At 37.7% G+C, this 13,576-nt stretch overlaps 1 protein-coding gene across 7 annotated transcripts in view; it reads right to left on the reverse strand.

The window, feature by feature from the left end:
- CSMD3 (CUB and Sushi multiple domains 3) overlaps positions 1-13,576 on the reverse strand; it is a 1,245,869-nt gene that overhangs the window by 165,186 nt on the left and 1,067,107 nt on the right. For all 7 annotated transcript variants that reach the window (XM_045049906.1, XM_019823045.3, XM_019823042.3 and 4 more), the window contains one exon: positions 7,036-7,160. In XM_045049906.1, the coding sequence (XP_044905841.1) occupies positions 7,036-7,160 (125 nt within the window). The remainder of the gene's footprint in view (positions 1-7,035; positions 7,161-13,576) is intronic.

Here is a 13,576-nt window from a genome sequence, read left to right on the forward strand (position 1 = left end):
CTAGGTTTATGCTGGATACATTTTATTTACCTTTATTTGCCTAACCTTTGCTCAATTCCCTTTCTTTAATTAAAAAAAATTATTCCCCTATGCTCATTTTTAACAGGTCTTAATATGGATGGCCAAAATTATACTTTATAACTGATTTGGGTATATCTCTTAAAGAATAATTTGATGAATGGAGTCATAATAACTAACTTACTGTGAAAGTCCCTAAAGTTGATAAGGGAAATGGTGGAGCACAATCCTCTCATGTCTGTTAAATGTTATTTAAAGAAAGAGGCATGTGTTACTTTGCTGCACTTCGCCTGGCACAGCGTGAGCTTTTGCAAGAACCCACAGGACCCACCCCCCAACCGTGGGGGTGATCATATTTCTGTCTGTGAAGTGTATATGTTATAGTTTTAGAGGAAGGGAAGGGCGAACCTTATTAAAATAAATGTATTTTATTTAGCTAAAGTCTGTCATCAATGTAAGTACTGCACTCATTCACTAAATAAGTATAACAATTGCATTCCTTAAACATTTCTTATCCACAGAATAAACCATCATCATTCTTCCATTCAAGTGAATGCTGGTGCCTCTTTTCCAGGGGTGAGTGCCACATGGCAACGGATACCCTGCCTGTGTGACAGGCATTAGGCCCGATGGCAGTGTTCCAGAACAGGAAGCAGAATGGAATTAAAGCTGAATGATTGTGATATTACCATCATTTCCTTAAACAATAATCAATTCTCTCTTCATATCTGATTTTTCCTTTCTTACAATTCAGGGGAAGAAAAGATCACATTTGCAAAAAAAAAAAAAAAAGAAAAAAAAAAGTAAGGATTCACACAGGAGTTGACATTTGAGATAAGTTAAATGTATTGAGAGGTTTTTCACTGAAAGAAACTATTGAGTTATAAAAATGTAGAGGAGGCAAGCCATGAGGTTGATGTAGTGAACCATCAGTAATCCAATTTAGCCACAGTAGAAAGTATTTACATAAGAGGAAATATGCATGCAAAGTTAGCAAAAGTAGAGAAAAGTTAGATAGAGAGAGCTTAGTGGATAAATCCAAGAGACAGCAGAGTGAGGACGCCTGGAAGTGCAGCTTTCTGGCTCCCTCTATTCTCTGGCAGGTAACACTAGAAGAGTTGACAATCTGTGCCTTCAATTTCTTATACACATCATTGTAATAAAGGCATCTAATTCACATAATTGTTGTAAAAATTAAATGAATTTTAGTTCACGATAGTGTCCAGTGTGAATAAAGGATTGAACTTAGCTGAGATGGATTTGTCAAGAGACTATAAAGACCTGAGACCAGCATAATAACTATGCAATTGAGGTGTAGTCCACCAAAGGGTTAGAAGGAGAATAACCAGGACTGCTTTAACTACAGTACTGAGTTGGATGAAGAAAATACAAGTAAAAAGACAATTTCATAAGGGAAGGGAAGCAAAAATAATATAAAAACAGGGAGGGGGACAAAACATAAGAGACTCTTAAATATGGAGAACAGAGGGTTACTGGAGGGGTGGTGGGAGGGGGATGGGCTAAATGGGTAAGGGATATTAAGGAATCTATTCCTGAAATCGTTGATGCACAGTATGGTAACTAACTTGGATGTAAATTAAAAAAATAAATTAAAAACTTGTATGTGTGTATGTATATATATATATGTATATATATATGTGTGTGTGTGTGTGTGTTTATATATATATATGTGTGTGTGTGTATATATACGTGTGTGTGTGTGTGTATATATATACATATATATGTGTATATATATATATATATATATATGTATATATATACATACATACAAGACAATTTCAATGTCTATTGCAGTAGTCTGTGTGAGAAGCAGTAAAAAACTAAAGTAGATTGGGGGCAGGAATGAATAGTAGAAAGAGGAACTAAAATGCCACCTGTGTCACTACAGATTCTGCAACAGATTATTTTGCAACAGATTTTTGCTACAGATTTTGTGTAATCTGAATAAGGAAAGAAAGGGAGAGGGGAGACTTAACGATTTGTCTTCTTTCCCTGAGTTATTGAGATCAAAGGGGTGATAGAAACAAAAATGAAGACGTCTCTAGGAAAACCTATTCCCTTAATGAGAAGAAAAAAATTTAATTCTACATACATATGTATAACAGACTAACTATAGTGGCTTCCAAAGGTATCAGGTCCTCATCCCTGGAGCCTGTAAATATTGCCTTACATGGAAAAAAAATTTTTTTCAGATGTGATTAACCTAAACATCTAGAAATAGGGAGATTATCGTGGATTATTCAGATGGGCCCTAAGTACAGTCATAAGTGTTCTTATAAGAAAGATGTCAAAGGAGATTTGACACATACAGAAGAGAAGGCAATGTGACCATGCACGTAGAAAATAGAGTGATATAGTCAGACACGTAGGAACGCCTGGCAGCCAGCAGAAGTTAGAAGAGGCAAGGAAAGGCTAGAGCCTGGGCAGAGGGGAGAGTGGGGGGTCCAAGCACAACCCTGTTAGCACCTGAGTTTCAGCTCAGTAAAAATGCTTTGGGACTTCCAGCCTCCAGTACTGTGAGAGAATCAACCTCTGCTATTTTAAGCTCTCAAGTGCATGGTAATCTGCAACAGCCATAGAAAACTAACACAATTTGCCACTAGGAGTCTGGTCAAATTGTGAATATAATTTGGTACAATAAACACAGAAGGTGTAGGTAGCTCAAGGAAATGACTGAGGACCCACAGTGACAAAAGGCCAAACGAGAGTCAAATAAACGATTTAAAAAGCAGCAGCTACTGATTCCCTGTTTAGAAGAATTTTGCATTAAAAATGGAGCTGTCCATCATGGCAACAAGGTAGCTTCATGGGGTAATGAATTTCCAATCACTAAAACCAGATATTCCTCATATAGACATTCAAATTTCATTTTAATTTGCTTGTTAGGTTATATTTAATCATGATGATCATTCTATAGGTTGACACAGTTAAGTAACAAACATAAGTTTCCCAAAGTCTATCACATAAAGATTGCTCTTTTGCTTAATAACTTTGTTATGATAGCCCCTTTGGAATTCTCCATCAATATGCTTTGCTAGAATAGACAGGCAAATAAATGAATACACAACTCCCCACAAACATCTCATGTAAAATTAATATAACAAATTAGTCTATTTGTTGAGGCTCTTTCTAAAGATTGCTCATTCTATATTATTTATAACTTTTCCAGCATTCTAAATGTTTCTTCTTTTCTTTCCATCAGTGGTTATCACATTTCATCTCATATATGATTTATTACATATTCATCTAATTCTTTATTCACACATATTTTTCCTAACTGAATAAAATAAAATAGGCATTGCTTTAAACCTGGCACACCAGCCAGGTAGCTTTCAGGTAAAGTAGTAAAATTTCAAGTACAAATCACACATTACACATGTGTGTGCATATGCTATATAATGGTCTATGATTTAGTGGTATGTCTAAAATTATCATACATATAAAGATCAATTAGAAAAAAAAAGTTTTGGTTAGTCCTTTAGAGTATGTAGGATTAAAAATCCAGTATGCCTCACATTCTGTAAGTTTGATACATGCTCCGTTTAATTCAAATTTTGTTTTCTAAGGTGTAACCATTAAGTAAAACACTTCCTCAGTGAAAGAGTTTATAGTGTCATTGATATTGTCTGGTTTTGAAGTGTTTGGTTCGGACAAGTGATATACAACGCACGTTTTCTGCAAATGTCGTCTTAGTTCATCATGCTGTCCTAACTCCTTAAAATATCCAAAACCCTGCTTGTGGAGGGATTCATTAGGTCATCCTAAAAATATTTACTGAGCATATACTGGCAGACACTGGCTAGTTGCCAGAACAGATTTAGTTAGTGCCCTCAAGATCTTATGGGTAATTAACTAAGTGGTAACAGTAAAATGTGACAGATGTTATAATAAGGAAATTACAGAGACCTATGAGAACGTGCAGCATGGGACTTACCCTTTCCTCAAGTTCACGGAAAGCCTTCCACAGGAACTGGTTTTAAGTTGAGACAGAAATGATGACTAAGAATAAGCCAAATAAAGGGGGATCAAGGAGAGTGTCACCTGCAAAGGGAACAGCAGGCACAAAGGCCCAAAGGCAAGCGAGAGCCAGGCTTTTATAAAGAACTAAACTAGTGTGAATATAAGTGGGGACAAAGGAGGACAAAGCACAAAAGGTATAATCAGCTGTATCAAGGAGTTAAGAATACAGGGAACGGTTGAAGCAGGAAAGTGATAGTATCAGGGTTTTTATTTTTAGGTTACTGTCTTTGCCCTCTGAAGAACAGATTAGAGGAGAGTAAGACCCAGGGAAAGGGATGATGACAACCTAACCTTAGGGTAACAATATGGATGGAGAGAAATAGACTTATTTGAAAGATTTGTGAAAGACAGATCCCACAGATTTCATTGTGTAGAGTAGGAAAGGGGGGAAATTATCAAGATTTCTGGCTTGTACAACCGAATGGATGAGGGGCTCATTCTGAGACAGAGAACACTGAAGGATACCCATAATGATGAGAAAAAATCACAAAGTCAGTTTTGAACAGGATAGATTTGAAATTGCAGTAAGAAGTTTAGTTGAAATGCCCAGCAGGCAGTTGAATAAATGACATGCAGCTTAGGTGAAAGCACTGGGTTAGATATTTACACTTGAAAACTATCATTTATTCAGTTCTTTTATTTTTTTAAGTTTATTTATTTATTTTGAGACAGAGAGAGAAAGTGTGCACACACAAATGGGGGAGGGGCAGAGAGACAGGGAGAGAGAGAATTCCAAGCAGGCTCTGTGCTGTCAGTGCAGAGCCCAACATGGGACTCAGTCTCACAAACTGTGAGATCATGACCTGAGACAAAACGAAGAGTCAGACACTTAACCGACTGAGCCACCTAGGTCCCCCTCAGTTCTTCATTTTAAAAAATGCTTTCTGATGGTCTATTAAGATGCAGGTCCTGGGCACAACTGGCACAAAATGGCAGCCAAAGCCACGGAAGTAGACAAGATGGCAGACAGCATGGTGTAACATGAGATAAACAAAACCACAGCATCTCTCAAACACTGTATCTAATGGGCTGAGTAGGAAGAGGAGACTGTATTCCTAGATGTAGAAGCATGAGCCATGGGTATAAAAAAGAAAACAAAACAAAGTCTAAGAGAGTACTGGTGCCATGAAAACCAAGAAGGAAAAACATGTTTTAAGAGTGAGAGGAGAATGGGCAGAATTAGGATGTTGCTGTCAGAATAAGCAGGATGAGCAACACAATGGATTTAATGATATAGAGTCCTCAGTGATTGCTATGAGTAGCTCAGAGCACTGGATGCTGAAGCCACACTGCAGGGCTCAAAAACAAAGGATGAGAACTAGACAGGAAAGGCTGGGGTTTTTATTATTGTAAGATGAGATAGAAATAGACAAGCTGACATCAATATGTGGATGCTGTAGGATAACCTTGATAAACTGGCAACTATATGACAAATGTTCTATGAAGGCTCTAAAGGCATCATCTCATTTTCAGATTTTCTATACAACTTGCAACATGGGCAATTCTAAAATCCTTGTTAATTCAGGGCACCTGAGAGGTTCAGTCTGTTAAGCATCTGACTTTGGCTCAGGTCACAACCTTGTTGTTCATGAGTTTGAGCCCCACGTCTGTCTCTGTGCTGACAGCTCAGAGCCTGGAGCCTGCTTTGGATTCTGTGTCTCCCTCTCTCTCTGCCCCTCCCCTGCTCACACTCTGTCTCTCTAGCTCTCTCAAAATTAAGTGAACATCAAAAAATTTTTAAAAATACTAAAATAAAATCCTTGTTAATTCTACCAGTGATAAGATAGGATTGATTGGTTTTCTCTGAATTTTACAAGTTGGCCATAAAATGATAGTACAGCTAGCCAGAATATAAGCATAGATCTCTTGGTCTTTCCATTTGTAATGCCTTTAAAACACTGAAAATGTATATTTCATGTTTTCTCATTGGCTAACTGACCTAACAGGTATTAGGAGTAATTTTCTGCAAAATTACAAACTCAAAAAGTTGATTTTTTTAACTAAAAATTATACTTTTATCTATTTTCAGTTTTAATGGAGGATTTCTTGGCTACTTTCCCATAACTGATATATTTCTCAAGTTTCCAAAGGAACACCTTACAACCCAATTGGAGAAGTAATCAAGTTATTTTTATGAAATATAGATTATGTAATATTTTGTGAAGGATAATTACCTTCCATGGAGTAGTCAAATATCACCAATTTATGCAAAAACAATCTCCTTGTAATATAGAGTAACTGGTCAAATTTCTCCTCGCGAAAAGTGGTTATGGTTGAGATAATATGGTAGATTGTGTTGCTTGTCTATAGACTAGCATCCCTTTTCTTGCTAACAAGAAAACTGGTTTTGTTCAATTAAATGAGGACTGTATACTTCAGAGGAAGCTGAGCCCCATGCTTAACCTAGGTACCTAATGTTGATTTTTTAGAGCCAAATGACAATACATCTTTTGCTTTTGGTCAGTGTATAGCATAGGGATGGATAGTCTTGCAGTTTTGGTCAATAGTACAGGACAGAAAGTCTACTGGAAGGATTTCTGAACGTTTTTTCAGCCATTGTAAAGATAGATAGATTGAAACGTTCCATTTTGGCTATTGCTATTGCTGTTAGAGCTTTGGTAGCCATCTCAAGTTCATGAGAAAAGAAGACTAGGAACTAAGCCAACATGCTATGATGGCAGAGCAGAGAGAGGGAAAAACCTAGGTCAGTAATGACGCAACTGAACCTCCCAAATAAACAACCTCTACCGCTAGATTCCATGACATCCAGAACAAACATTTTTCTTATTGCTTAGGCCTTCTTGAATTGATTTTCTGTTACCTGCAGGTGAAAACAATAAGTACCTTTCTGCTACATTTAACCATGCCAAGGAAAAGGAGTGGCTAAATCTTTAAAAGTAACCTTCATCCCCCTCATCTCTAAAAGGATTAACTTCAAATATACAGGGAAAAGGAGAAAAATTTAAATTTCCTTACTTGAATGCCAGCTCCCTCTGGCACTGTGATCTTCCATACACAATTCAGGTTGTTGTCATAAGGCTCAGGGTAACCAGGAGACAAAATAGTCCCTTTGCGCTTTGTTAAAACTCCACCACAGGGCACTAAAAGTAAAACAATTCAAGAGAGCAAGTTAATTCTAATGCAGAGGATTAAAATAAGAGAAAAGGTCAGAGATAACATCTTAGACAGATACTACAATTGCAAACACAGCCAAATCTTATTATTTCTTAAAACTCATAAGAACAATGAAAATTAAGTCTTCCTTCCTAAAAACTTTGAAAAATGCTTAGACAACATGAATGGATAACCTTTTAATGACATTAATCTAAAATCATATTACAATAAACTCAATGACAGCATATCATTTTTAGTATATTACTAAAAAGTACATTGGCACATTTGCATTAAAATTAAAATGTAGATAACAGAATTTGTCGAAGAATTATTTTGTATTTGTTACTTTTGTCTTCATGCATCCTTTGAGGAGTAATAGTACTTTTCAGGAGAAACGCGGATGATGATCACAATGGTATGCTAATAACATTTGTATAGAGCCTATTGTTTGCCAGGGACTCTCCTAAAGCAATTTACAGATTTTAACTCATTAAAGCCTCTCAACAATCCACTGAGATGTAAATAAATATTCTCCTCATTTTACAGGAAATAGAGTCATGAGTGATTAAATAACTTGTCCAAGATCACAGAGCTGGTAAGAGGAGAAGGTGAGGTTTGAACACTGGTAGTTTGGCTCCAGAGTCCATGCTCTTGAGGAGAAGAAAGAGACTTGGTATGGTGCCAGTCTGGTAATTGCTAGTACAGCACTACAAAAATGAGTAAGTACGTAGGTCTGTTCTGGAAGTCAATAAAGGCCTCTACCGCTTTTTAAAAGTACTAACCTTAAAGGAAAATTCTCATACCCCTAGTACTGGCAGCTTGGTTTTTGGGCATAACCTAACTTACAATTTTAAATATGCGTAATGCTGGACATGTTCCTTAAACTCTCTGAAACTCAGCTACCTTGTCTGTGAAATGATAATGCAATGGTTTAAAAAGAGCTTTTGTGAAAAATATACAGATAGGATAATGTATACAAAGAAGCTACTACATTGCTTGGAACACAGCGAGAGGTCAATAAATTGTATGTCATTTTACTATTTCCTTCTACAACTATTGTTATTTCAGATACCACTGGACTATGGTCCTCGGGTATTTGTTGTAGTCTGGTTATAGTCGTAAGGTATCAGGATATGTCTTTCATAATATTTTTTAAGTTAATAAGTTTTCGGCCACTTCTTAATGCAAAAGCTTAATGCAAAAACCAAGGGCAATTGCCCAAAGGAATTACAAACATTTTTAATAGTGTAAACATGTATCTTTAAAGAAAGTCATTTTGTTGTATTTTCCTATAAATTTGTGTTAATGGGTTAAATATTAATTCAGGTTAAGTTGGTCAGAAAAAATTTAGCTCCCTAAAAAAGAAAATCAACAGTTTTAGATAACTTGAGAATTAATGTGCCAGGAGTGGAAGAATTCTAGAATAGAACTTCACCCCAAAAAGATTATAAATAAGTGATTGATGAAGTGCTGATTCTGAGTTGAAAGCAAATGTAGATGCCCTTCCTCTCCATTGTCACTGTCCTATCTCACTTGCACGTTTTTCTAGTTGCTACATTAATCATATCAATGGACCTCCATTGATATGGGTGTATTATCCATGTACTTTGTCTCTATATTTTTGCTAAAATGACCTTTTTAAAATTAAAATTTGCTCATCTTATTTCACTGATGAAAGTCCTTAAAAAATCTCCCCATTTCCTTCATTCCACAGATAAATACAGTTAATTTTTTAATCTCTAACTACATCTCCAGGCTTGTATGTACCCACGATTTACCAATATTTCACCATCCCAAACCCTCTTCCCAGTTTAGGCTACTAAACTGATATACTCTCTTAATGCTGTGAGTTGCTACATCCTTCTCCCCCATAGCTAACACTACCATCTATGGTCATTTAATGCTGATAGTACCTCTTGACCTCTTTGCTGACTCCCTTATCTGTTAAGTGTCCCATAGTTTTCTATAGCACCAAGTTCTTTCCTATGCAGTTCTATCACAGATAGCTCATATTATGTTTTCATATTCTTTTTATACATTAGTCTCTTCTAATAGACTGAAGTCTGCGAAGATGAAGCAATCAACTTTTTGTCTGGTACTCTGCTCCCTGTGGTGCCAAGATTCTAACTCATCTACCCTTTGCATTCTGAGGTTTCCTTCTCTGCTGCTATAGTGATAAGTCCTCTTTTCCTTACTTTCCAGTCTGTCCTCTATTCATTTCATCAGGGTTTTGTCTTTACTCTGTTGGAATGACTATGTCAATGTCACCATAATAGTCTTGTTGCAATGTGATATTCAATTCTTAATTTGCATTTTACTCAACCTATGAATAATTATCTCCTCTTGTCAATCACTTTGTCCACTTTGAGCCTTTCTTTGCTTAGCCATCCGGACACCACACTGTCTTGCTTTTTTCTATGCCACTGGTTATACTCATAATCTTCCTTCCTCCCTCCCTCCCTCCCTCCCTCCCTCACTTCCTTCCTTCCTTCCTTCCTTCCTTCCTTCCTTCCTTCCTTCCTTCCTTTTCTTTCTCTCCTAGTGTTGGTGGTATAGTGGTGAGCATAGCTGCCTTCTTTCTTTCTTTCTTTCTTTCTTTCTTTCTTTCTTTCTTTCTTTCTTTCTTTCTTTTCTCTTAGTATCTCACCCTCTTTCTCTGATCCTTTAAATGTTGTAACATTTTGTGACCCATGCCATCTTCTCTTTTCTAACCATCACCCCTCTATAAGGGCATCTATTTCCATGTCATTAATACAGTATGACTACAAAATATTTATCTCTAATTCTGACTTGGCTCAGAATCCTGAAATAATATGCCTAATAAGTATCTCAAAACTAATATGTCTAGGGGCACCTGGGTGGCTCAGATGGTTAAGCATCTGACTTTGGCTCAGGTCATGATCTCACCATTCATGAGTTTGAGCCTTGCATCAGGGTCTGTGCTGACAGCTCAGAGCCTGGAGCCTGCTTCAGATTCTGTGTCTCTCTGCCCCTCTCCCACTCATGCTCTGTCTCTCTGTCTCTCAAAAAATAAATAAATATTAAAAAAAAATTTTTAAACCAATATGTCTAAAACATTACTTTTTAAAATTTCCTCCGTCTATGCCATTCTCCACCTCAGTAAATGTCACTACCATTCACCTAGTTCTGGGCCAAAACTGTAGGACTCATTCATCTTAATTTCTCTTTCTTATATTCAAGTTCACAATTACATCTACATCCGATCTATCAGATGTAGACTTTCTCAGCTCCATTTAAAAAATGTACCATGAGGCTTACCAGTTCTCATCACGGACCATGACCTTCCTATTGAAATTACCATTTCTTTTCCTATCCACTATTACACTAGCCTTCTATTCAGTCTTTTTTCTTCTAGCCCACCTGCTGGAAGCCGAGCTATCCCAGCCTGAGTGGCAGGGCCCCGGGCTGTGGATGGATTGGTGACTGCAGGGCGGCCTGCCAACAGTGAAGCTTCTTGTCCTCCCGCTTTTAGGTAATTTGGCCTTAAAAGTACCTGGGGTATTGTCTGTTGGGGAATTGCCCTTGGCAGGCCCCCTGGGAAAAGAACCATTAGGGAAGAAAATAAGGTTCCGCAAGGAATTGTGCGGTCTTACGTTTAGCCCTTGCCATCCCCTAAGAAGACTCCTCTACTTACAGGAAGGATAGCCTCATACCTTTGCCAGCAAAGAGGGCCTGTATAGGAGAGACATATGGATTTGAAAGCCCCACTCCAGCAACTAAGGAGTGTATTTCTGGGCACAGGTGACTTCAACCCCTAGGCCCACCTGGCCCTCCGGAGGCATTCCAGATGATGACTGAACCTAGTCGGTTAAGCTACAGAATGGTTCATTGGCTCCTAGGTGCGTTGTCTCTCTGAGAATGTATGAGGCATGGGTTTCTAAGGCCTTTTCAGCCCCTTTCTGGCACCTCGGACTGAGGCAAACACATTGTTCTTTTGGCCTCATGTGGTTAGGAGGTCATGTCCCTGTAACTGTTCCACTTGAGGTGTTGAGAAATAGAAGGCCTTTCACGAGAACAGCAAAGTAAATGCTTTGCAGATTATAGATAAATGCAAATGCATAATGGAATAATGTAAGAAATTAATCTATAATTAAAGGGGTATGCGGGAAATTTAGGGGAAAACCACCATGTTATTTCTTAAAGGTCGTTTATACATGAGAACATTTTCAAAATTAGATAATGTTAGAAAAACATAGATGACGTATGCTACAAGGAAATCACTAGCATATATAATGCCACGTTTGCTACAATAAATTGGCCAGTTCAACACACTGCTGTTGTCTGTGTCCATTTTTATTTTAGTTTTTTTTATTTTAGCTTTTTATTTTAGTTTTCTGTTTTTATTTTTATTTTTGTTTTGCTTTATTTTCACTTTTTCGCTGACGCCATTCATCCTTCGGGACCCCCTGGACCTGCTGGAGCTGGACTCCGGCACCCACCGCTCTTTACTTAGCCGCAGTGATTTTTTAGAAACTAAGACCACCTCATTCCCTAGCTCAGTGAATTCCCTCTCTGCTTTGAGAAATGTCAAACTCCCCACAGCCTTTGAGGCTCTGTATGACTTGGCCTCTGCTTTGCCTCCACAAGACTCTTCTTCTGTCATGCTTGCCATCATTCACGCTGGTCCAGGCCCCTGGGATTCTCACTGTGGCTTGAACAGGTCAAGATCTGTTCCTGCCTCACAGTCTATGTAGTTGTTTACCACCCAGACTTGTATAACCCCGCTCCGTTCATCTCATTTGGATATAAGACAGCAGCATGCCCTGGATGTTTTCTTCTGACCTCCAGCCCTTTCTTTACTTTTCCCCACAGTACTTAGCGCTGTCTGAGAGAACACATTCACTGATGTGTTGCTCTAGCACCCTCCACTAAAATGTAAACTCCACTCTCATCTTCTTATTCAAAGTGAGAATAGAGACTGACAATTAGTAAGCATTGACTACATGCTCCTTGAATAAACTGTTGATTGACTGGTTGTATATCTGTGTATATACTGCGGTTACAGGTGCCTCTTTGCCATTCCTGCATTATTCCTTTCTCTCAGTATTTCCCTAAATAAGTCACATATAGCAATATAAATTTTCATATAATAATATAAAAAATACTATGAAAATATCCCCAGATATGCATTATTACATATTTTACTACATATTTTATAAAGTTTCAATTCCCACATATATTACTTAACCTAACATTTGTTTTCTATTTTAAAAAGATACACAATGGAGTACTACGTGGCAATGAGAAAGAACGAAATATGGCCCTTTGTAGCAACGTGGATGGAACTGGAGAGTGTGATGCTAAGTGAAATAAGCCATACAGAGAAAGACAGATACCATATGGTTTCACTCTTATGTGGATCCTGAGAAAGTAACAGAAACCCATGGGGGAGAGGAAGGAAAAAAAAGAGGTTAGAGTGGAAGACAGCCAAAGCATAAGAGACTCTTAAAAACTGAGAACAAACTGAGGGTTGATGGGGGGTGGGAGGGAGGGGAGGGTGGGTGATGGGCATTGAGGAGGGCACCTTTTGGGATGAGCACTGGGTGTTGTATGGAAACCAATTTGACAATAAACTTCATATATTGGAAAAAAAAAGATATACTATAAATTTCCCTACGGATTAGTATTATACAATATAACATGGATTAAAACAGGCTTCAGACAAGCATCCTGGGTTCTGCTTTTATCCTTATCCTGGTTTCATGTCTAAACCATAGAGGTTTAACTCTCTATAAAAGATAAATACTAATCTTATCTACCTCCTGGTGTTGCTATCAGCATTACAAATTTAAAAAAGAAGATGCTTAGGGGCTCCTGGGTGGCTCAGTCAGGTTGTCTGTCCAACACTTGATTTTGGCTCAAGTCATAAATAATCTCTTGGTTTGTGAGTTGAGCCCCACACAGGGCTCTGTGATTCTCTCTCCCTCTTTCTCTCTGCCCCTTCCCTGCACTCTAACTCAATAAGTAAATAAATAAATAAATGAATGAATAAATATTTAAAAATGCTTTATAGTGCTTCTTAAAATGCTAATTACTATTTATTACTATTTTGAATAACTGCTTCAGGGATGAATGGGTGGATGAATAAATGAATCAGTGACTGTGGTTTCAGATCCTGTATTTATTTCCTCATCAATTTCTCTCCTGCTCCAAGAAAAGACAATATAAACAGGTGTTGCCATGGAGCTAATACAAGTAAAAGTAGTTTTTTTCTGGGTTTCTAAAGGTCTTCAGGGGGGAAAAAAAAAAACAGCAGATAAAGGTGATGGGATAAGCAGCTAATTAAAGATTTTTTGCCCAAGGGCAGTACATGGCGGGTTCAGGGGCTTTTCAAGAGACCTCCCACTAACAAAAGTACTTATGCCTAAAGCCATATATTGTT

The sequence above is a fragment of the Felis catus genome, chromosome F2 (genome assembly GCF_018350175.1).
Source record: "Felis catus isolate Fca126 chromosome F2, F.catus_Fca126_mat1.0, whole genome shotgun sequence".
Taxonomy (NCBI): Eukaryota; Metazoa; Chordata; class Mammalia; order Carnivora; family Felidae; genus Felis; species Felis catus.